General features: G+C 44.7%; 2 protein-coding genes across 8 annotated transcripts in view; one reads left to right on the forward strand and one right to left on the reverse strand.

The window, feature by feature from the left end:
• nrn1a (neuritin 1a) overlaps window positions 1-23936 on the forward strand; it is an 83064-nt gene that overhangs the window by 3837 nt on the left and 55291 nt on the right. For all 4 annotated transcript variants that reach the window (XM_062020801.1, XM_062020800.1, XM_062020802.1 and 1 more), the window contains exons 2-4: window positions 9204-9281; window positions 21090-21234; window positions 21410-21647. The gene's annotated coding sequence lies outside the window, so the exon portion shown is untranslated. The remainder of the gene's footprint in view (window positions 1-9203; window positions 9282-21089; window positions 21235-21409; window positions 21648-23936) is intronic.
• Window positions 1-23936, reverse strand: part of rreb1a (ras responsive element binding protein 1a) — a 36012-nt gene that overhangs the window by 3243 nt on the left and 8833 nt on the right. Inside the window, exons 2-17 of one of the 4 annotated variants that reach the window (XM_062020797.1) lie at window positions 20340-20448; window positions 8393-8500; window positions 8156-8330; window positions 8009-8072; window positions 7838-7930; window positions 7594-7757; window positions 4802-4943; window positions 4555-4727; window positions 3648-3837; window positions 3281-3565; window positions 2744-3197; window positions 1038-2664; window positions 774-955; window positions 507-701; window positions 264-425; window positions 31-189 (exon numbers count right to left, since the gene is read on the reverse strand). In XM_062020797.1, coding sequence (XP_061876781.1) covers window positions 31-189; window positions 264-425; window positions 507-701; window positions 774-955; window positions 1038-2664; window positions 2744-3197; window positions 3281-3565; window positions 3648-3837; window positions 4555-4727; window positions 4802-4943; window positions 7594-7757; window positions 7838-7930; window positions 8009-8072; window positions 8156-8330; window positions 8393-8498 — 4171 coding nt within the window. In that variant the 5' untranslated portion in view covers window positions 8499-8500; window positions 20340-20448. Of the gene's footprint in view, window positions 1-30; window positions 190-263; window positions 426-506; window positions 702-773; window positions 956-1037; window positions 2665-2743; window positions 3198-3280; window positions 3566-3647; window positions 3838-4554; window positions 4728-4801; window positions 4944-7593; window positions 7758-7837; window positions 7931-8008; window positions 8073-8155; window positions 8331-8392; window positions 8504-20339; window positions 20449-23936 lie in introns of all 4 variants that reach the window. The other 3 variants (XM_062020795.1, XM_062020794.1, XM_062020793.1) reach the window with 3 other exon arrangements.

Below are 23936 nucleotides of genomic sequence, written 5' to 3' on the forward strand. Positions count from 1 at the left end.
AATTAGCATGTGTTAGGGGTGGGGGCTTACCTGGGCTGGGCCTGTGGGTGGGGCTGGTAGGAGTCGATTCCTCCCCCTGCGACTCTGAGGGAGTGTCTTTTAGGTCAGTGAAAGGGTCGGCATCAAAGGCTGAAGGCTCATCAGCGCTCTGTGGTTCTGTTGCAAGCTGCTCTGTCTCAGACTGACTCTCTGTGGGTAACAGGAAGCAGAGTCAGAGCCGGCACAATATCATGTCTGACGACAACGACGAGCGGCTTTCTTACCCGCGCTCTCTTGTGAGCCTTCGTCGCCTTCTTTTTTGATGACGGCACCGTTGCGTCGCAGTGTTCTGTTGGTAACACCGTGCTTCCTCAGAAGGTGGCGCTCACAGTTGGACTTGGTGGAGAAGAATGCGTCGCAGCGTGGGCACGGGAAGGGCTTCTGGCCTTAAGTGGATGCACACTTTAGGTCAGACAGAGCACAGCAAGATGGCGGCTAACACAGAGATGAAGCGAGGCAAGCATTACCAGTGTGCGTCAACATGTGTCTCTGCAGGGAGCTGGCCCAGGGGAAGACTCGAGGACAGAAAGGACAAGTCATCTTCTGGACAGAGTTGGAGTACGCGTTCTTCTTCCCTTTTGATTGAGGAAGCAACACAGATGTCTTCGCTTCCTCTCTCGGGCCGCTGTCCTTGTCCCCGCCTCCTCCTGCTCTCTCGCCATCTGCTCACAGAGATAATTGTCAAGTCTCAAGTGTGTGTGAGAGTGTGTGTTTGAACCTTTGCTCTGTGTGACCTTTCTTGGATGTGAGGTCGCCCACCCCGGTCTGCAGGTAGGTGCTGAACTTGTTTGTGTCTGTAGTGGCGAGCATCTTTTCCACGCTGGCAAACTCGCCGCTGGACTCAAGGTCGACAGCGCTGCTCAGGACACTCTGGTCCTTGATGGCGAGGGTTGCGGTCTTCTTCCTAGTTCTCTTCCTGTTGGACAGAACCATCAAAAGCAAACATGAGTATTCATGTGTGACATGAAGCTGGATGATGCTGGGAGTCGCTTTCTCACCTGCTGCTGTCATCACTTGGTGGCTCCTGCAGGGTGGAACTTCCCGGAAGGTCTGCGGTTGAATCAGAAGCCGGCTGAGGTTTTCCCTCTAGCGTGGCCACCTCCCTCTTCAACAGGTCCGGCGCGCCGGACACTGAGTGGATGATCTGAGCTATGGACGCCAGAGGCGGGAGCTCTTTCAGGGCTGTCGAAGGAGCTGAGGACGAGGAAACGGGCTTAGGAAGGAGGGGCTTAAGGCGCTGAGGTCTTGTAGATGTGCTGAGGTTGGCGAGGGAGGAAGGGGGAGGTGTGGATCCAGGAGTGAACTGGTAGCAGCCCACAGGCAGTGTGGCCGCCATCTTGTCTTCTTTGGCGACAATGTGCTGCTCGATGATGTTACTGCCATTTTGCTCCATCTTGATCTCCCGCATCTCACTGATAATGGTGGCTTCCCGCTTCTGCCTCTTGCTGGGTATGGACAGGTCAATGGGCTCGTCTAGGGCAGGGCAGTCTAGACTAGGGGAGAGACTCTCCATTTTGACCCCAGGAGACGCCACAAGGCCTCCGCGACCTTTGGCAGAGAAGTCCAGAGGCTGGTCCAGTTCTTCGTGATAAATTGGGTTAGTCATTCCTTCCAACTTGATTGCCTGCATGGGTGGCTGACTCAGTCTGTTGGGGGCTGTGCGAACAAAGGTGACAGAGGCAGCCGGCTGAAGCGTAGCAATGTGATCCTCGATCTCACGCTCCTGCACCTCAGGGTGCTGCTTGAGCAGGTGGTGGATGCAGTTTCGCTTCGCCAGGAAGGCAGCGCCGCAGCGTCGGCACTCAAATGGCTTCCTCTGACAGCCATTATGTGTGCGCAAGTGGATTTGCAGTGCCCGGTACGTCTTCAGGTCCTCACCGCAAAACCGACACACCGTCTCTGCTCCGGTACTTCCTGTACCAGGATCAACGGTGGTGGTACCGGTGGAAAGAGCGGTGGTGGCGTTTAGCGTGGTTGAAAAGACACACTTAATGTTTTTCTCTATGTCCTTCCTGGACGTCTTGCCGTGCTTCTTCCTGAGGTGGCGCTCACAGTTGGCCTTGACAGTGAAGGGGTAGTGGCAGACACGGCAAATGTACGGACGCTCGCCGCTGTGCGTGCGCAAGTGTCTTATGAGTGTGGCCTTGTCGGGGGCCACGTAATCGCAGATGTTGCACTGGTGAGGCAGGATGCCCAGGTGGAAGCGCATGTGAGCTTGCAGGACGCCCGAAAAGGAGAATACCTGGTCACAGAAGCGACACGGGAAGGAGCCTTTGGCCGAGCCAGCATTGGCAACGCCGCCCTCGTTAACTGCTTTGCTTCCTGGTTTCTTCCGGCTAAGCCCCTCCTCTTCATGCACAGCGGTGGTGGCTGCAGGCGGTGAATCAGACAGAGGACACTCAGCTTCCGAGTGGCCGCCGCCTGCTGATGAGGAGGACGAAGAGGAAGAGGAGGGCGTTTTGAAAAGCGTGGGGGTCGGGGGCGGCAGGCTGGGACTGATGCAGCCCAGTGAAGCCTGCTGGGAACTCTGGAGGGGCGGCGGCGTTGTTGCAGTAAGGCTGGTGCGAGGTGTGATTGGAGGTTTGGGTTTCAACGGAGGCATTGCCTTTTGGTTTTGGACTTGACCTGCACGGAAGAAAAAAACATTTTCGTTAAGAGACGCAAACGTTTTAAACAACACAATGTCCTCCGAGGCCACACACACCTTGTCCTCCAGTGAACCCCGCAGCTTTAGCCAGTGTGGGGATGCTCAGTCCCATCTGACTGGGGGATGTAGTGGCCACTTTCAGCATCTTCTGTATGTCTGCCAGCTCCATGATCCCGCCAACCTCGCCGGGTTTGACGCCAGATGTTGCTGCACCAGCAGCGGTGGTAGCACCATCAGGCTGCATGCGGAAGCTTGCCTGGAAGGGCTGCAAGGAGAGCAAGCTGAGGGCGTCCCGCTGGGAAAGACCCTGCAGAGTGGACGCAGTGCCTGACTGGTCCAGCAGGGGGATGCTGAGTGCCGTCAGCCCGCCCACTCCCAGAGTCAGACCTAGACCTCCTGCCAGGTAGGTGTGGTCCTGTGGCAGGCTGGAGCTCAGTTGCTCCACATGGATCACCTTGATGCTGTCCAAGTGGGCCTGGTGGATCTCATCATCTGTGGGTCCGAACTTGACCTAAGAGTAAAAAGAAGCAGAAGTCTTTGTTTCATCTGTTTGAATTTAGAACCGCTTGGTTTACCGTCAAAAAGACACGGTACCTTAGAGATGTGCTTGAGACCCAGTGCCTCCAAGAAATTGGACTGCTTGGAAAAAAGACCATTCTTGGAGTAATTTTGACGTTCCTTGACGTCATTTTCTTGGGTAGCAATCTCTTCTTTCCTCTCTGCAGCCTCGTGTTCGATAGCATCCTTGGGTGTGTCTACGTGGATGGTGCTTTTGTGGAGCTCCATTGCTGAGCGCAGTGGAAAAGCCTTGTCGCAGCACTCACACACGAAGCGATGGAACTTACTGACGCAGCGGCGAAGGTTCGTCTCGCACCAGACCTGACCAAGGCCACAAGGTGAGGACTCAGCCGAGATTCACACACAGGAAGCGACCTTATCAAAGACGGTGGCGGGTGGTTACCTGTGCAATGTGAGCAAACTTCTTGCAGGAGAAATCAATGAAGGCCAGGTCATTAAAGCCGCTGGGGATGGAGGGATTGCTTTGGATGAAGGGGCGGCCGCTGGGGTCTTGGGGAAGGATCTTGTGGACGCCTGCGTTGTGACGCAACAATCCGCGGTGGGTTCGGAAAGAAAGGCAGCAGAAGTCACACCTGGAAACAGAACAAGGACATATTTTCAAACGTGAACTTCTCTTGGGAGTTCCTAGCTTGAAGATGTGCTTTTAATGGAACTGTTTTAACATGGCCACTAGGTGGCGATAGTTCTCTTTGAGCATGGATAACTAGTCAACTGTAAATTACTGTGCAAGTGGTTGCAATCACACTTGTTGGTAGTTGTAGATGTTTCTCATTAAGACACACTCACTTTATGCTTCTACATGTCCAAGGAAAACTTCAGTCAACCAAGAAGACCCTGAAGCACCTGACCCCACACTCCTCCCATACTGGATCCTCTTATGGACTGATTAGTGAGGATTTACTGCTAAATATTCTTGACACCCTCCACTGGGTGCTTAGCGCCACCTGCTGACGTCTTTCTTTCTACTTCCTGCTTTTCATCGTTCCTCCCTCTTGCTCCTCATCCTTACTCGCTCAAACTTGTGTTGACTGTTGTGTTGCTATGGTGACAGACTACTGTCCTTGTTGCCATTTGAGAAGGAGGGGGATAGAAGAGTCGTCACGGCAACCAGGTCCAGTGGACCATGAAAGATCAACCCCCACCTCACCCATCTTTCCTGTTGGGCCTCCCCCTTCCCTCATTGCCTGACCCCAACAGATGGATACATTTACTGTCTTTATGGAGCCCAGACTATCTTCATGGGGGCTTGACTGCTATTGGCTGTCTAGAACCCTGTGTTGTGTGTGTACCTCAGTGTGGTGTCGGGGTGTGTGTCCATGTGTGTGTCCAGCTCAAGTCTGCTGCTGCAGTTCTTGAAGCAGATGGGACAGGGGAGAAGCTCCTCGTCTACGCCCCGGGCACCCGCTGTTGCTGCCGCAGTCGTCGCCACTGGGGACTCCTCAAAGGCGGAGTCCTCCATCACCTGCACGACATCATCATTTAGCTCCACCTCCTACATGCTCAACTTGAACAACTGTGGGAAAGTGTGCGGGTAACCTTCTTGGAGGGTGGCTCGTCTCCACTCTCGTCCTCCATGCCTTGTCTCCTCTTCATGGATGGCCTCCGCCGCTTGGTAGGTGAGGGAGGACTGACTGGGAGCAGGCCGCTGGCCGGGTCTTTCTCATGGATCTTCATGTGTCTGTTGAGAGGTGCCATTGTGCAACTTATCAGGCTTTATTCATTAGACAGTTAATTAGTCAGTGCTCCACTTGAACAAATCACTGATAAACTTCATGTGGGAGGTTGCGGGTAAAGAAATAGGAACAAAGAAGCTAAAAAAGGAGGTGAGGGGACAGGCCAGTGTCTATTAATAGAAGCCCATGGGCAGCAAACATGACGCCCGTAAAAGGGTCCTGTGACAGCAGTCATCAAATGTGACACCGACTGACATAGGAAGTACTTTATTCACCAATCAGGTGGGGGTGTGGGGAGAACGTTCCTAAATTGTTCTCTTACCCCTCCATTGACCAATCAGAGGACGAGGTGGCATGGTGACTGTGTGCAGCTGTTACATTATGATATCATTTTAAAACAGTCTACCGGTACATGTAAGTAAACAACTTCATGTGTTGACATAGGAAGTAAAAAGATGAAGTTCACAGACTAATTTGAATGAAAAAGTCCTTAATGCTACATGACCAATCTTCAGCATCCTCTGGTGTTCAACAAGTGTACTACCTTGATTCATAGTGAGGTGGTGTGAAGTAAAACTGGTGTCCAACGTGTGGCCCAGGGGCCATTTTGGATTGGGTTTAGTATCTTTATACAAAAATTGTATCAAAGTGGTACGACCATCCTTCAGTTTTTGGTTTGGACACCACTGCTGTAAGTGATGATGCTATAAGAGCATCTATCACTTGGTTTCTATTCAAAGACTTTCCTGTCCTTTCAACCTCACAAACCTAACCATAGTTTTCATTGCGGGCCACATTGCAGTTATGGCTGCCTACAGGGGGCCGCTATTAACAGCGAATAATATGAATTTTTCTACTTTAAATTTATTCTTTACATACACAGTGAAAAAATAGCAATAGAACTTGCAGTAAAAAACTGGCTTCTCTGTCATCAGAATTTTACTGCCAAAATATACAGTGTTTTTTAACAACATATTACCACAAATGGAAAAACTGTATCACTGTTTTTATGGAAAAAACTGGCAGTTTAGTTGCCAGAATAATTTATGGTGTTTTTTACAACATATTACTGTAAATGGAAAAACAGTACCCAGGGTTTCCATGTAATGTAATTGACTGTGCCCGCCACAGCAAAATCATAGCCACCACACCTTAAAAAAATGAAGGTTTTTATGTGAAAACCAATTAATATAATGTATTTTAGCCTTCAGAAGAAGTCACATACAGTCCTCCTTCCAATAGGTTTTATCTCCCGTTTAAACACTTTTGTCTCTGTGCTTCCACGGACACACAACACTTCCTCATTTTCCACCAATCCGCTTTCAGGCCCAGACGGTGTGTTTGCAAACATGGGAAAAATGAACACCAAATCAAAACCACAAGAACATAAAACATTACCACCACCAGGTCGTTACAGTGTGAATGGATATATATAGCCATTTGCGCTCTATTTATGCACCAAAATTCTGCTGCCAAAACTTTGATCACCGAAAACAGCGCTGTTGAAACTGGATGATGTGATGAAGTAATAAACAAGATGCACAGGATTGTCTGGAGCATAGTCAGCATGTCTGCGTTGTGGACGTAACTTTAATGTATCTCAGATATAACAGCGGACAGCGATCTACAAAATGTGCAAATATTAAGAGGACAATGGCGTTTTTTAAGGAGAGAAAGTCCAACTGGAGCAGCAGCGCAAAACAAGTGTGACGTCATGCTTGCTGCACCTCTATCGTCAGGGACATTGAGGAGTCGCTAAACAGGAGTACAGTCTATAATAACACCAAAAAAAGATGCTAAATTGGTAGCTAGTTTTTATTAAGGAAAATTCTCAAAAGTCCATTGTACAATAATAAACACAAACAACTGAAAATATATCAAAACGGTAGAAAAAATATAATTAATAACAGATTTGTTTTTGAATGTATGTATACATGTTTTAGCCTTTTTAAAGAAAATCATAGCAAACTATGCAAATTATATGATGACGTCATTGTAACCGACCAAGCACCCACTGCCACAGGTATCTTGGAAATCCACAGGAAACCCTGTTACCCCAGTTTTGTTTTTTTATTCTGAGTTGAGCTGCCAGTCTACCATAAAAAAATGTGTTACCATTTTTCCATTTTACAATAAGACGCCATAAAAACAACATTCATAGATTTTATAATAATATTCTGGCAGCTCAATCAGGTGTCATTCTTGAGTTTGACACCTGTGTTTTATTACCGTGTTGGCGGCAGCGACTGTTCACACCGGATAGAAAACATTCGTATGCCAACAAATGTTTAAACGCAAAAACACAAGTACACACGCACGCACTGCAGGGACCGTCGTTTTGTCATGTTTGAGGCTGGCTTTAACTGATAAATGATGGGCGTATCCCTGTGTGTGTGTGTGTGTGTGTGTGTGTGTGTGTAAGAGTGAGAGATAGAGTGGGGGGTTGGATGGTTTGAAGTACCACTTCCTGTACACCCCTCCACACGAACACACAGGACCAGTGGAGTCGTTCTCCCATCATGGTCGACTGGAGAACGGGTTAATGGCCAACTTCCTGTCACTGAGGCATTGTGTGTTTTGGGTGTGGGTTACTTTGTAACTCCTCCTGGCTCGGAGGGGAGTTTATGGTGAAAAGGCAGGAGAGCGTGTACATACCTGTGCATGTTCCCGTTGGTGGTGAAGGTCTGTCCGCAGACGTTGCACTTGTATGGTCGCTCGCCACTGTGCACCAGCATGTGTCGGTCCAACGACGACGCCGAGCTCAGACATTTTCCGCAAATGCTGCACGAGTGGTCCGTCGCCCCCGCGTCGGTGTTGTGCTGCGGGCAGAAAAAGTCCACGGTTATTGTCAATGGCGGCAATTCCGGCATGAAGTTGAAGTAACGAAGTAAGTGCTCACCTGTCTGATGTGCATGGTCAGCTGATGCTGACTCTGACAGCTCTTGTCGCACAGTGGACACACGTGAGTCGAGTGGTCTTCTTTGACGTCCTGCTGCGGACAAAACGGACGAGTCAGCAGGATGGGATTGACGGCCTTGACCTCGAAGATGGGGGCGGGGCCTTGGCTCACCTGGTTGCGTCGTATGTTGCGGCCGGGTGGCGCTCTCTGGGCTGATGTCTTGTTAGGGGAGGGGCTTCAAGCACATCATCATCATCAGTGTTTATTCAACTTTGCTTAAACACAAAGGTAATGGTGGCACGTCGGCCATGCTGCTACCTTGGGGAGGGGCCGGAGGTGGCGTCACTTCCTGCTTCTCCTTCACCGTTAATGGACCCCGCTGCTGACATTACCGCTGACATCATGGCGTTGATGGAGGACAAGTCTCCTCCCCCGCTGCCGCCACCTTGATCGCCACTCTGTAGCGTCTCGTCGGTGGCCGCGTCGGGTTCATCTAGTGGGCGGGGTCACGTTAATACACCTTAAATCACTCTTAAGAGCCTTACACGAACACACCTGTAGTGCCACTCTGAGGCGTGTCCTCTTTAAAGTCCGCCTCCTCACCATTCATCATCGGGCTGGCTCCTTCCACTTCCTGCAACTCCTCTGTGGCGTCCTCCATGGCTGCTGCGGAGACGCACCATGAAGTAAAACAATGTCACATGATAGCCACAAGATGGCGCCCGTAGCTTGTCACTCATTTTTAAAAGGAAACCACTAAGAAAAAATAATTTTTACGACGTCATCACGGCCGGGGACACGTTAAAGTCATGAGAGTACAAACGGAGGTTGCAGCAGCATCATGTATTTGTGGCGCCCGCGTGACCCCTGTCCTAAAGAGGCATCTTGGCCCGCCGCCCACTGGACTAGGGGGGAGAGTTTACAACGTGTCCCCCATAGTGCCAACACACCTGTCCACTGACCCAACACACACACACACAAAGTTTTTGAAGAGATGAGGAGGGACCATGATGGTGAAGGAGAAGAAATGATGACCGTTTCCTGTTAAGCTTCCCCCACAGGAAGACGCTCTCCAGAGCTGGCCACTTCCTCATCCAGCTTCGTGTGTGTGTGTGTGTGTGTGTGTGTGTGTGTGTGTGTGTGTGTGTGTGTGTGTGTGTGTGTGTGTGTGTGTGTGTGTGTGAATCAGTTGGAAAAAGGCTGAAAGTTTTTTTTTGAAAAGTTAAACTATAAAAACATTACAATTGAGAACACACCTTTCTTGTGTGGACTCCTCAACAAAGTGTCCTCACAGTAAAGAAATACAATAACACACACATTCAGTTTGTATGATTTAATTCATCAGTTTACTTCCTGTTTTTCTTAGGAAAGTAAAGGATGACAAGGACTGCTGACAACCGTCCCTGCGTGTGTGTTATCAATGACCTGCTTGTGTCATTAAAAGGTATAGTGGCAGATGCATGCACACACAAACACACTGCTGTGTCGATGCATGATTTTGTTTTACATTAACATCTCATGTGCACACACACGCACACACACACACACACACACAGAAGTATCACTATTGGCTGATGAAGTGCTCGGGCAGCAGTTTTTACAGCCGGCTAAAAACGAACAGCAACAGATGGTTGCAAGAGGAGGAGGAGGAAGGAAGGATGGAGCGCTTCTTAGATGGAAATGAAAGATGGATGCAGCAGTCAAAGTCATCCTACAATTCTCTACTGTTACCTTTGACCTAATTTCTAAGTTTGAACGTTAACACGGTTAATAATGACTCTGGTTGTCGTGATCAAAAGGATGCAAGACAACCACATCTGCTCCGGGCCGTCACTCAAGGCGAGGAGTTCCTGGTGTGATGCACCTGTGTGAGGATGTAACACTTGACAGCTAAGCAGTCCAGCAGGTTTTCGGGGGATGGATTGTACACTTCAAGTCACATTTAGTCGACTAGCTAGCATCTCGCAGCTTGATTAGCCAGCTCTCGCAACGACGCAAACCGTCAAAAGTGACACCTGCTGTTTAAAGTCAACATCCCAGATGTAAAAACCCTTCTCATTTCTCCACGTTACCTCCATGTTGGTGTCTTTTTTTTTTTGAAGGCGTGCTAGCGGGTGTCGGCTAACAGTCTGAGTTTAGCATCAGACATGAGCACAAGGGAGGAGGGGGAGGATCCAGTGACCATATGTTGACTATTTATTACCTCCTAACTGTCTTTCTTCCTCCTTCTACTCCTGCATCTCGCTCTGCAAGGCACGCCAACCGGATTCCTGTCAACATTCCTCAAAATGGGCGCACACTAGGCGTCACAACAAACAAGGTTTCACTTTTATCACAGCCGCCGTGTAGCGTGTTCTGATAAAGAAGCTGAACTATTTTGTCACCGCTACAATGTAGCATCTGAAGCTAACTTGTGATGCTGGGCCTCACTGGAGTACTAGCATGCCAGTCCTTCTGTGTAATATATATTCTAGGGCAGCGTTCCTTAATCATAGGACCAGGGCCCACTGTTAGGCCGTCAAAAAATATGTGTTTCTCAGCTGTGGCCCGTATGGGTCGCAGCGGTACTCCTTTGTAATACACTTTTCCACCACTTGTAGCAGTATTGACAATCTCAAACAGAAGAAGTCTGGAGCTAAAGTCAAAGTCGGTCTTAAGCGCAAAAATGATGACTAACGTGGCAAAGCTGTATTTGTATTTGCACCTAAATTTTATTGACAGTATTGACATATTTTTTATTATTTAATATGAATTTAGTGTACTTATTTTAACATGACATAATTGTATGTAAATTTATTTTTAATCAGTTATTTATGAGTATATTTGGACAGTACTTATTTTTCCAATCAGCCTGACCTAAGCCTAAGGTTCATGTGTTAAATACATAATCTTTGTGATTACCACATGTAGGGAGATCACGGTATGAACATTTCTCATCACGGTTATTGTGACCAAAATTATCATTATTATCGCAGTATTAAAAATTGTGTCAAAATTTACTTATTCTGAAATCTTTTTTTAAAAAAGTTGCAATTTAAAAAAACAAAACACATTCAAAATGATTTCCTTTGTAGAAGAAAAATTATTGTAAATAAGAACACGGTTGTATGTACCTCAAATATAAATTGAATGTGCATATGAAAGCAACACACACATTAAACAAAGTAATATGCTTGTCCCTTTCGGGGTCGCGGGGGAGCTAAAACCTATTTGCTGGAGCCAAAATTACATTTTTTAAAAATGGAAAATTGTGAAAGAGGGCACCTTATGGACATAAGAGATAAACAAATAAAAACAAATGTAAGAATTTTGCAAGAGGGCACCTGTTGGCCATAAGACATAACTGCACTTTTTGTCCGAATAGATGAAAATAGTGTTCATGTATGAGATTGAGTCTTACACATAGGGCTGCACAATTATGGCCAAAATAATAATCACAATCCCTTTTTATCAATATTAAAATCACGATTATTCATTATGTTAGGCACAGAGAAACATTGCTGGGGTGGGTTGTGAACGCAACGCCATCATGTAATTCGTAATGTCTAATAAAAAAAGGCTATGAATGTTATCCAAATATTTAAAGACAAATATTTGTGCTTTTGTTCATTAATAGTATCAACGTGTCAGATTTTTCTCATTACATAATGCCATTATATCTATTTTTACATTTTGATCGAGGTATTTTTTTGTTACCTATATTTTGTGTACATTGACATGTACTAAATGTATGTAAGTGCTGTATCGAGACAGATCCATTGAAAGTTTGAGCAGAAATATGTTGTAAAGGAATTAACAACACACCATAAAACATTAACAAGATGCTCTGTCACGTTAATTTTTTTTACGTAATAACTTTGTGACATGAAAAACCACAAGTAATGTTAAAAAAGACGATGCTTACTTTTTCCATATCAATATAAAAGCACAAAGCAGTGTTGAAGATAGAGTCAAATGAACACGCTTTGTTCTTCTCCAACAACATTATGTTGTTCAGTGCAACAGTTTGGCCCCCAAAAAAATTAATTGGGAGTCATACCTTACACATCTAATATACAATCTTTGTGCCTCACTGACAACCGAGCGTGCTGTCACTTCACAGCCTGCGTTCAATTCAGTGAAATGACAAAACATGTTGATGTTATTGGAACACGGACAAAGTTAGCAATTAAATAAAGGACACGTGACCCTCCAAGTAAACAAACGGTGAGACTTATTAAACAAGTTGTGGCAACATTCCCTACACATCACCTGCTGCATGGTAACTCTCAAGTCGCAGCAGCTGAGTGAAGGACGCTGTATTGAATTTTCAAAATGAAGGCAACATCAAATATTTTACCCCTATGCGGTATACTTTTTGTGTGAGACAAATGTGTCTGTCTCCAATATTGTCCACACCTGTTGCCATTTAATCACAGAAGTGCGCTTTCAAACAGACGCCGAGACTCTACGGAGGTGATGCGAGTGAAATGAAGTGAAACGAAGCGATCAGTTCTGTTTACTCGAAGGGAAAATCTCCGGAGCAAAGTGTGTGTAGTTGCTTTCCTCCATGTTTTCTCGAGCCAAACGGGACTCGTGCGCACGCGCCGGCGCTGCTGCAACTCCGGCCGTTTCCAGGAAGTGAGCAGTGTTGCTTAAAATGCATTGATAAATGACAGTTTTTCAATAAATCCGAATCCAAACGGTATTAATAACAGTCTGGAATTTTACCGCGGTTTATCATTATACCGTTCACCGTTATATCCCTAAACAGATGCTTTCATATCATTTGACAAAATTGTAAACTGCAAGTTGGTTAGATATAATTATTGAATATGATTAAAATTAAGAGTATTACTAATTCAGTGTTAATATTTGAGTGGATCCCGGACTTGTCTGCAGTGGAAAAGTTGAACCCTGACCTCAAAACGGGGAGGAACCCCGGTTCTACATATGCTGCTTAGTTGTTTTTTTTACAAAATACAGTAGTTGTTGTAAGCCAGTGCAGTGCTTCTCAATTATTTGCAATGCCGCCCACATCATTCGCTCTTAAGGGGACATCATGTTTTTCACGCCCCAAACAAATTGAAATAAAATTGAGAACCTGATATTATTTATGAAATCACTATGAGTTTCTACATGCCACCAAGCTGAAGACTGTGTATTGTTTTCTCACGCCCTCCTGACACCTTATCATGGCCGCCCCACTTTATAAGAAGTACTGGTCTAATGATTATAACATATTAAAGGATATCTTTATTTCATGTATGCGATCATGTCTTAGATTAACGTGGACCCCGACTTAAACAAGTTGAAAAACTTATTCGGGTGTTACCATTTAGTGGTCAATTGTACGGAATATGTACTGTACTGTGCACTCTACTAATAAAAGTTTCAATCAAAACCAATAGTGGCCAACCAATATACTTGGTCGTTGAACCTGTTGATTAATTTGAGCAGTGCTGCCACCTAGCTGGAGGCTTCCATATTGTTCAAGAATGAAAAAAGATGCTAATCCTGTAAGTCCCTTGGGCCCACTCCACTATTTGAGAAGCACAGTTGTAAGCTGGTAGTGCTTTGAACTTGAAGTCAGGGTGCTAGCCCTCATGGATGCTAACTGAAGTGTAGCTCAGTGTGCCAACATGGCCAACTAGCCGGCAACATGGATGCTGGTGTTAAAAAAACCTAAAGTTATGAAAGAGTCTATGTCTCCTGGCAACAGGAAGTTGACACTAAGAGGAGTCACAGGAGATCACTTTGCTGCTTCCATCTCACACTCAGCTGCCAGCGCCCATCCTCCACGCTCGCACTCTCTTGACAGCAACGCAACACACACTCACACACACGCACACACACTGCATACACTACTATCAAGAGCGCTCACTTTACTTTTTCATGCTCTATTCCATCTTTCTTCCTTCCTGTCTCCATCTTGTTCAATTTCCTGAAACTTTCTCAGCCCCTCCCTCCTCCTCCTCCCTGTTGCATCATCTCCCTCACAGCCTCCTCCATGTTGTGGTGTAGTTGGTGTGTGTGTGTGTGTGTGTGTGTGTGCGCACGGTGGAGTTTAGAACTGACGTGATAAAGTGTTGAGATATCATCGGACGTGTGTCAGCTTCACTGTGGCAGTGGAAGGGGGCAGGGGGATGGGGAGCAGAGGGGCGGGGTTTAGCCAACCAGTGTGGAAAATGTCTGCCAGCTGTCAGCCAATGAGCTCGCAGATTCCTCCACTCTCTCTCTCTCACACACACACACACATCATGTCTCTTTACACACATACACATTCCATACCTTCCATGTTTTAACTGACATCTTTGTCACTTTTATTGTATAACTAAACTACTTACTAAGTATATGTTTAGCAAAACAACATAAAGATTTCATGGTGTGGAGCAGAGGGTGTCCAAAGTCCGGCATGGGGGCCGTACAACTTAAAATTGTAGGGACTGATTTTCATGAAACTTTCAGGAAATGCCCAAAATGAGATAAGGAGCAACTGATTAGTTTTGGGGTCTAATCCAGATTGTTTTTACTACATAACCTTACATTTACACTTCGGTATAATGCTAGCTAGCAGCCCCGCAGAGACAAAGATGGTGAGACAGACAAAGTGCGTTCAGTCGGTATATTTTATAGATGGTTCAACAAGTTATGGGGGGCCCAGGTTTCCCTGACATACAATTGATCGTGACGCATCGCCACGCAAAAATAAAAGCCGCCATACCTTAAAAAATAAGTTTTTGTGTGAAGGGATATATACACCATATTTTCCAAATTATAAGCCGCTTTGAGCCCTGCGGCCTTAAAAAAACTGTGCAGCTAATTTATGGGTTTTTCTTTGCTAACAACCATAATGTTTTGTACTCAATGAATAGTTTTCATATTACACCGACAGACACTGAAAAGATGTGTTATTGTTTGTGCTATGGTGCCATCTTTTGGAGGAGTTCGCTCACTGCAGGTGCTGCGGGTTGAAAATATATTTCCTATTTAATGCTTTGAACCGGAAGTAAAACAGTTCATAGCATTTCTGCTTGAAAGGACTCTTTATTGATCACTACAAGCAATGTTTTTAAGTTTTACAATATAACTAAAACAAGTCTTACTTACTAAACCGTCCCATGTGTGATGTCTGTAGGAGTGTTTTCATGCGTATTTGTACGTGCTATCATAATGTAAAACAAGCTAGCATATCCTGTTAGCGATTATGCTAACAGGATTACAAGTGTCTGTGTAAATAAATAAATAAATGATAAATGGGTTATACTTGTATAGCGCTTTTCTACCTTCAAGGTACTCAAAGCGCTTTGACAGTATTTCCACATTCACCCATTCACACACACATTCACAAAATGATGGCGGGAGCTGCCAGGCAAGGCGCTAACCAGCATCCATGTAGGCATTATTAAATTACAATAGCACTCTTTTTGTATTGTTTCAGTTTCGTAAATTCACCAAGACGTCACCGTGGTATTACTGAGTTTGTTTCGCTGTTTGGAGAGCTAGCTTCAGCCGCTAATGGGTTCATGATGATGACTTCTGTTTTGTTTGATCAGCCGTTTTACTGCCGTGTGACAGACACCGTTTGGAAACAATTAAGGTATGTAAATAAATATTTACAAATATCTTTCGTACCAGTATATACAGTATCTGCGACTTATATTCCGGTGCGGCCATTGTATGTAAAACTATTTGTTTCTTTTCAAATTTGGTGGGTGCGGCCTAAATACCGTTGCGCTCTATAGCCCGGAAAATACGGTAGACTATTATTTACGCATTATTGACTAGTGATGCACTGAAAATTCTGCCACCCAAAAAGGACTTTGGTCATCGAAACAGCACTGCCGAAACGAGCAAGACGCACGCGATTGTCTGGAATGGACGCACTATTTGTGCGATGTGGGCATACTTTAATGTATCTGAGGTATACACTCAGACAGCTATCTACAAAATGTGCAAATATTAAGAGAACAGTGGTGCTCTTTCAAGGAGCTGGAGTTGGAGCAGAAGCGCGAAACCAGTGTGACATCAGGCTCGCTGCAGCTCTCTCTCACTGTTCGTCGCCGAAATCGAGTTACAGAAGAGTCTCTAACCACAAGTAGTCTCCAAAAACACCAGACAAAGATGCTAGATTTGTTGCTAGTCATTTTAATAAAGAAAGTGTTACTAGAAGGATTGGAGAAGTCTCTAGCAACTTAAAAGATTCTGCAGCCTGTGTTATATAAATAAGCAGCAACAATTGAAAAATAGAGCAAAACCATAGCATCTAAGAAAAAATATTTGTTAATATTAATTACTTATGACACAGATTTTTTTTTAAATGTATGTATATTTTTTGGGGGCCTTTTTAACAAATAGTGTTGTCAAATGAATTATATTAATCAGATTTATCACACTTTTGAATTTGGATTAATCATGATTAATCACAGTAAATTACCTGCTTACATAAATGCGACTTGTCCAGGGTGTACCCCGCCTCCCGCCCGAATGCAGCTGAGATAGGCTCCAGCACCCCCCGCTACCCCAAAAGGGACAAGTGGTAGGAAATGGATGGATGGATAAAATAACCTATAAATTTGATAAAGAATATTTTGACACAAATGCAATTTCATTGTCAGAATGTCATACACAAACATTTTTTAAATGTTTTACTTAAATGTACGTAATTTATTTGCTCAAAACCTGGTAAAAGTATTATCTTAACTCCTGTCAGGGATTTATTTTGAAGCAAAATTATGTACGCGTATGCATTGATCTAAACCAGGGGTGGGCAATTAATTTTCACCGGGGGCCGCATAAGCAACCCGAGCACTGCTGGAGGGCCACACGACAATATTTCAATTAAATTTTGCTCAATATTATTTTTGATATACCGTAAGATAAATAATAATGATGATAATAATAATAATAATTAAATAATAATAATAATAATTTAATTTAACCTAACTTAAATTAATAAAAAGCAGATTGCTTTTGATGGTCACTTTATCCTGCATTATCCAACATTTTTCCCCATCAGATTTGGACAACCATCTGTTGTTAAAAATAGTTTTTAATCATATTTATTTTATATTGTTTTTTTATATTGGTTTTATATGTAATTGTTTTTTCTTTTTATTCAGTCATTGGTGGAGCTGTGGATAATATTTGAATATTTTTTTTAATATTGTTGTGCAGCACTTTGCAAACATTTTGTTGTTTAAATGTGCTGGAATTGGATTGGATTAAATGGAATTGGATTGTCACACCTGCCAGCTTGTCCCATTTCAGTCCTAACATGTCCAAACACGCATTTACCTATGTGAACAAGTCATTACCTGTGGTTGTCTCTTTAATTGACTGCATGGCTGCCAGCTACTCCGTGATTTGAAAGTCTGCAGTTATTCCACGTAAGAAGAAGAGCAGCTGGGCGGTGTCACGTACATCACAGCTCTCATTCAAAGTTAGCGAAAAACAGTCCATGTCTCCGGGCATACAGCGCAACAAAGTCCAATAAGCACTCCTTAATAAACTCTCCGTCAGAAAACGCCTTACTTTTTCTGGCGCTTTTGTGAGAAATGACAAAACTTGTCCTGACGGCTGCATCTCTGGGGGTGTGAAATATGGCAAAAAGTCCTTGTTGGGTTTGCAGTTTTACCATCAACGCATCAGCCTCCCTTGCGCGTGCTTCATCAGACAGATTCCGGTATTTTCCCTCGTGTTTCATTGTGTAGTGGCGATTAAAATGATATTCTTTAAACACAGCAAAATGTGTACCACAAATTAAGCACACGGCTTTACCTTTAATTTATGTAAAGAAATACTTGCCAGTCCATGTCTTGTTGAAAACACGGCATTCGTCATCAACTTTTCTTTTTTTAGCGTCTCATCACTTGTCTCTATGCACCTTCACTCACAGGTTCCCCCCGGACATACGGCCATAAATAACACATTTCAAAATAAAAGCAGCACAGTTGTATTGCGCGCACGACATAGATGTTTTTTAAACTTTATTTTGTAATTTGTGATTGCGCCGTTCAATTCACTCACAATCGCACACGCGCATACGTCCACACGGAAGTAATACAAATAACGCTTTTCAAAACAAAAGCAGCACCGTTGTATTGCACACTCGACATAGATACTTTTTGAAATTTATTTTTGTAATTTATGATTGGCCTCACGCGGGCCGGACAGGGATGCGCAAAGGGCCGAATGCGGCCCGCGGGCCGTAGAATGCCCAGGTCTGACCTAAACACTGACTTATATAAAACCCACGCCGCTTTTAAGGTAACCACCTGATGTCAAGGTAAAGGAGCTCACACTAAGTTAATGTAAGGAATAATTAAAAACAATAAAAATTAATTGTGAGATTAATCTGCAACTACACATGATTAATGCAATCCTTTTCTGTGATTAATCACACAAGTTAATTCGTTATTTTTGACAGTCCTAAAATAAATATATGCACCAGCACCAATTATGCAAATTATATGATGATGTCATATTGACCATGCATCTAGCCACGCCCCCATCGCCACAAGCATATTGCCAATCTGGGGGGAAAACTCTATGGGGATTTTTTTTATCGGTCTTTCAGAAAATGTCTGTAATGAGGTAAGGAAGAAGTCATGACATTTTGGGTCTGATCTGGTTTCAAAAGGTACCTATTATGATTTTATTTTCATTTTTAAAACCCTTCCTTTTGGTCTGCATTAAGGTTGCAACTAACGATTAATTTGATAATCGATTAATCTGTCGATTATTACTCCGATTAATCGATTCGTAGTCGGATAAAAGAGACAAACTACATTTCTATCCTTTCCAGTATTTTATTGGGGGAAAAAACAGCATACTGGCACCATACTTATTTTGATTATTGTTTCTCAGCTGTTTGTACATGTTGTAGTTTATAAATAAAGGTTTATAAAAAATAAAATCAAAATTTAAATTAAAATTGCCTCTGCGCATGTGCATAGCATAGATCCAACGAATCGATGACTAAATTAATCGCCAACTATTTTTATAATCGATTTAATCGATTAGTTGTTGCAGCCCTAGTCTGCATATACCTGTATTTTGCTGTAAAGACAAATCTTCAAACCACATTTTGTCTGCCTCCGGAAACAAGCCGCTTTTAGAGGCGTAGTTTTTAAGATGAAAATGAACCTTTCCTTACATTGCCCCCTCACGCTGATTGAACCTTTGTCCTTGCCCCGACAGCCATTTTTGTAGTTTGGAGAAAACCTTTTCAATAGTTACTGAAAAATATCTTATTGTAAAATATATTCAACTTTTGAGTGACAGATTTTAGCATCAAACCATAAATGTACGAGCACAAGTCAGACCCGGAGCAAAAAAGAGCCGGAGGCTTGAAATGAACGCGTCTCAATGGTTCGTATTATGTCTGTGGCCCCATTCATCTTGTCCTTACTAGTTTTTGGTAAAATCATTCTTTATATTCCCGAAGGTTAGTGAAGCTGTTGTCCTAAATAAGAAGGCTAAGCTACGAGCTACACTACAAATCGAGCTAACATTGCTATATCATTCAAACATTCACGGTTACTACTTACTGTTTTATTGTCTCCTCCATTGCCATAAATAGTAGGCATCGACTATGCCTTTAAAAGTAGCTTTTGGAAAAATCTGCATCTTCGAATTGGTTGGCACACACAAAAAGATAACTTCTTCCCAGTTGAGGCACATTGCCTCAAAATGAAAAAGTTAGCTATGGCCATTTTGACCTGTGTTGGTTAATACCACCAATAACATATCATTTCCGTTCTTTGTGTTGCACTTTGGGCATGTTGTCATGCAGACTACAAGCGATCGTACATAAATAAAAAATGTCGGATTCACGCAAAGATCCTTGGTAAATTTCTACCATGTATGGATAATCCGCTGACGTCACCGGTGGGGAAAAATGTTAAAAGGTTTTGCAAATTTCAAACGCTCGTTTGGCGGAAGTATGAAGGAAGGCAATAATATTTCATCTTTGCATTGCCTCCACGGTTTCATTTCACATTTTCAGGACGTATGCAGATCCCAAGTACACAAAAGCAGGTACCAATAGGTTAAAAAAAGGTTGGTTTTGCATAATAAGACTTTTTTTACTATTATGAGATAGGGTCTAGTGTGGGTCTTTTTCAGGTTTTGTCGTTCAAGGTGGCGGTTGTCATGAATAACTGGGAGTAGGATTGATCGATTTATACGATACAACATGTCCATACATATTTTTCAAACTCTTTTTTAATTGATGTGAATACTGGATCCCTGTATCATACATAATATACCAAAACACAATTGGATGAATACATCCAATAATGAAAACTAGCAAATGATAGGGGGCGCCATGCGAGAAGTGGGAGGGGGGTGGGACAAGCCAAAAGGCACTGACTTAATATTTTTTTCCAATGTGAAAGCAGCCAAGGGGTGGGGGCAGGGGGCGGGGACAGAGTGGCGTCCATGCTGGGGCATGATGGGAGAAAAAAAAAGAAAGAAGGAAGCGGCGTCGGCGGGCAATTGGAGGAAAGAGAATATTTACCGTCCTTCTCGAAAAGCGAGAACGTGCGCTCGCTCGCGTCGCTCTCGGTGGGGCGGTTTGCGAGTTGGGGTGGGGTTTGAGGTGTGTGTGCCTGCGACCACTGCTCACACTGCAGGGGGGGAGAGCACAGAAACACTGTCAATACATACACACAGTGCAAACAGGTATCAAGACACTACGCCCAAATAAGGGCGCTTCCTGCAAACAGGAGCACAATATCAGGACTAATTCAATTGATTTTAATGGATGTAAGCTTCACTGCAGTCAGGGCAGTCAGGTCAAAGGCCACCAAGTTATAGAAGTGCATCATGTGTAAGAGAGCGTCATGACGGCGAAGAACAGGCGATGCACAAAGAACATAATCTTTCAAGCGAGGTGAGGTAGGAAGGATAGGGGGAGGAAGGATGGAGTATTTAGGGATGATGGAGGAGGAGGAGGAGAGCGAGATTAAGAGCTTAAAGAGACGCTAATTAGAGCAACTAAAGATGGACAAGAGACAAAACATTAGCAGCATCTTCCTAGAGGACCAGAGAGACAACACACAGTACTAAGCCACATGGTTATCTGCTGACACACTTTTATTAGTAGCATCGACAATGTTAGTCAGTCTTCTTTTTCTAATGTTGGATGAACTGTTCTAAAGCTAATGCTAGCAAAATGTAGCACATGATGCCAACCTGAAAAACAAGCACAAACCACCTGTTGTACCACATGAAATAGAAATACAAACTAACAACTTCTCAACTGCAGGACAAAACAACGACTGCTGGAGGAAACGATGCTTCCAAGGAAGACAGCAAAAAACAAGCACGAGGCTGAGACGTGGAATGTTCTGCTTTAAGAAAACGTGCACGGGCAAGTGCCGACGGCCCGAAGCAGCGATGAGGAGGAGGAGGTAAGAAGGCCAGTGTTCTTGTGCATAAATCACACATCGGCACTTTTTGAAAGTTGCTACATACACAACAGGAAGTGACATCCCCACGTGTCACTGTGTGTCCGTTGCTTAATTTGTTCATTAAAACGGTTGTAAATGTAACAGTTGACACTCGCATCCATTCCTATGTGTCAAGGCCGTCGTGATTCACGGGCCACGCCCCCGACAGCCGATAAGCGAGGGCGGCGAAAGTTGCGGGAAGAGGAAGTGAGAGAGAATCCAGCTCGACCTGATGAGCAGAGTCGGAGCGACCTGCCGCCAGCATCTCTTTTGGAGCTGGAGGAGCGCATCTCCATGCGGATGAGTCGCTACACGCAGACGCCATCATGTCTGCTCATGTGGCTTCAGGCTCCGCCCCCTCAAAGGAATCCCAGGTGAACTTTTTTACTCCCACCTGATATTCCAATCCAATGTATAGGATGCTTCGCCACAATTTCAAAAGCATGTGATAACGCTATCGTCACATCACTTCCTGTATGGCAGCAACATGTGTGTCCACTTTCACCCCCCCCTCCACACACACAACCTTCTTTTGTAATTACACACATGGTCGCAAGGGTGGCGGGCGGGGCCATACGGAGTCAGAGCAGAGGGGGGGTCCATGTCAACGTGCCGAGCAGCTGTCTCGCTCTCACACACGTCGACAGGTGCCACAGACAGCCAACGACCTCACCATCAGAGCGGCATTCATTCTCAACACATGCTAACCTCCCTTTTCCATCAGCGTGGACACCTGACGCTTCATTGGCAACATCAATCGCCATGGAAACACTAATACTGCATCCACGCACACCTCAAACTCGTTGACAAACTCACTCTTTGAAAGAACAAACACTTCCTTATATGGCTGTTTTGATGCAATCATTTCATATTAAAGATTTGTGCATCTGCCCGCATCACATCGACCCACACAGCTGCACAACAAGTGACACATTCATACTTCGCTCACACACACACAGCTGCCGCACACACACGCGCACACACACACACGCCGCCTATGTGCACAATTGGACACAGAGACAGTGTCAAAGATGACATCAGCACTTTTGTGTGTAGTCTCGCTCACACATCCCACTGCAGGGGGCGCTGCCACGCACAAAGCCACCGGCCATCACTCAACATCATGATTCATTTTCAAAGTCATTATGTCACTTCCTGCTGAGACATATAAAACATGCTAGTCTCGAGAATTATGGCTTGCAACTAATATGGAGGATGCTGCTCTCTTGCATGTACGTGTCATGTGACTTGAGCTGTTGATGTGCAAACACGCTACAAAAAGTTATTTCCCTCACTTCCTCTTCCTGTTTTCTTGCCATCTTTTCTCCTCCACCGCCGCCATCTTTTCTTTTCACCACCACCGAACCCCCCCCCCCCCCCCCTTCTGTGGCTGATACAGGCCAAAGTACAAGGCCAAGCTCTCGGCCAATCAGAGCACAGTATGCACGCTACCCTCCCATCCCATATCGGCCAGCTGTAAATGTGTGAGAGAGAGATGTAAACTGCTGGTGTTGCCAGGCAGAACTAACTTTTTCCAGTTGTAACCAGTCAAATTTATTGATAAGCTACTCCAATAATCAAACCAAGAACACACTCTACAATCATTTCACATCACCCGATTAGCAAAGACAGCCGACCTGCAACATTGTGGTACTTGTATGTTACAATAACACACACGTTGCTGCTGGGCTCACACAAACTAAAAGTGATGCTGCTTTGGCAGTTTAGACTTTACAGCCGAGCAAAGTGCTGCTCCAGATAAAACGGTTAATGTGTCACTCACACACACACACACACACACACACACACACACACACACACACACACACACACACACACACACACACACACACACACACACACACACACACACACACACACACACAGAGAGAGAGGAAAAAGTCCCAGTGAAGACGCCACTTATCAGCGCGGCAAAGATGCTGAAACAACAGGGTCCCATCCTTCACTTCCTGTCTGGAGAGGAAGCAGGAAGCGGTGGGGGTCTCTTGCGAGATCGAGCCAGTTTCCACCCCTCCTCGTCATCCCCCACAGGCGAACAAGTCACTCAACTGACTACATTACCCACAATGCTCCCTAATTGATACAGAGGGGATGACAGAAGAGATGGAGGTTTCTTTTTCTCATGCGCATAGTTAACCTGGCTCTAGTGTGTGTGTGTGTATGTGTGTGTCGGGGCGTGGTCGCTGAGGCAGACCAGGTTTCAGTTAAGTGAAAAAGACTCACAGCCTCTTTGTGTGTCTGCCTCCAGGCAACACACACGCATATAAAAGGCACACCTGAATGTGTGTGTATGTGCGTGTCTACCATCAAGGAATTTTCCCATGGGAGGTTTATTGTATTTTCCACAAATAAGTTGAATGAAGTTTGGTGGGGAAGGTCACCGCAAACCCCCCAATACACACTTGAGACCACACCCCCTCATCCCAAATATCCCGCCTAACTAACAACACGCACGCATCCATGCTGCCTGTTGCTGAGCTGTGTGTACGTGTGTGATGTTTGGTCTGTGTCTGGCAACAAGTGAACCTTCACACACTGAACTCCATTGACAAAACAGCTACTTTAGCAAACATCCTGCACTCCTGATAAACACGATCCACTGCCTTTGCTGATGATGACAACAAATGTGGTCGGAATGTTCT

This window comes from Entelurus aequoreus, linkage group LG15 (genome assembly GCF_033978785.1).
Source record: "Entelurus aequoreus isolate RoL-2023_Sb linkage group LG15, RoL_Eaeq_v1.1, whole genome shotgun sequence".
Lineage (NCBI taxonomy): Eukaryota > Metazoa > Chordata > Actinopteri > Syngnathiformes > Syngnathidae > Entelurus > Entelurus aequoreus.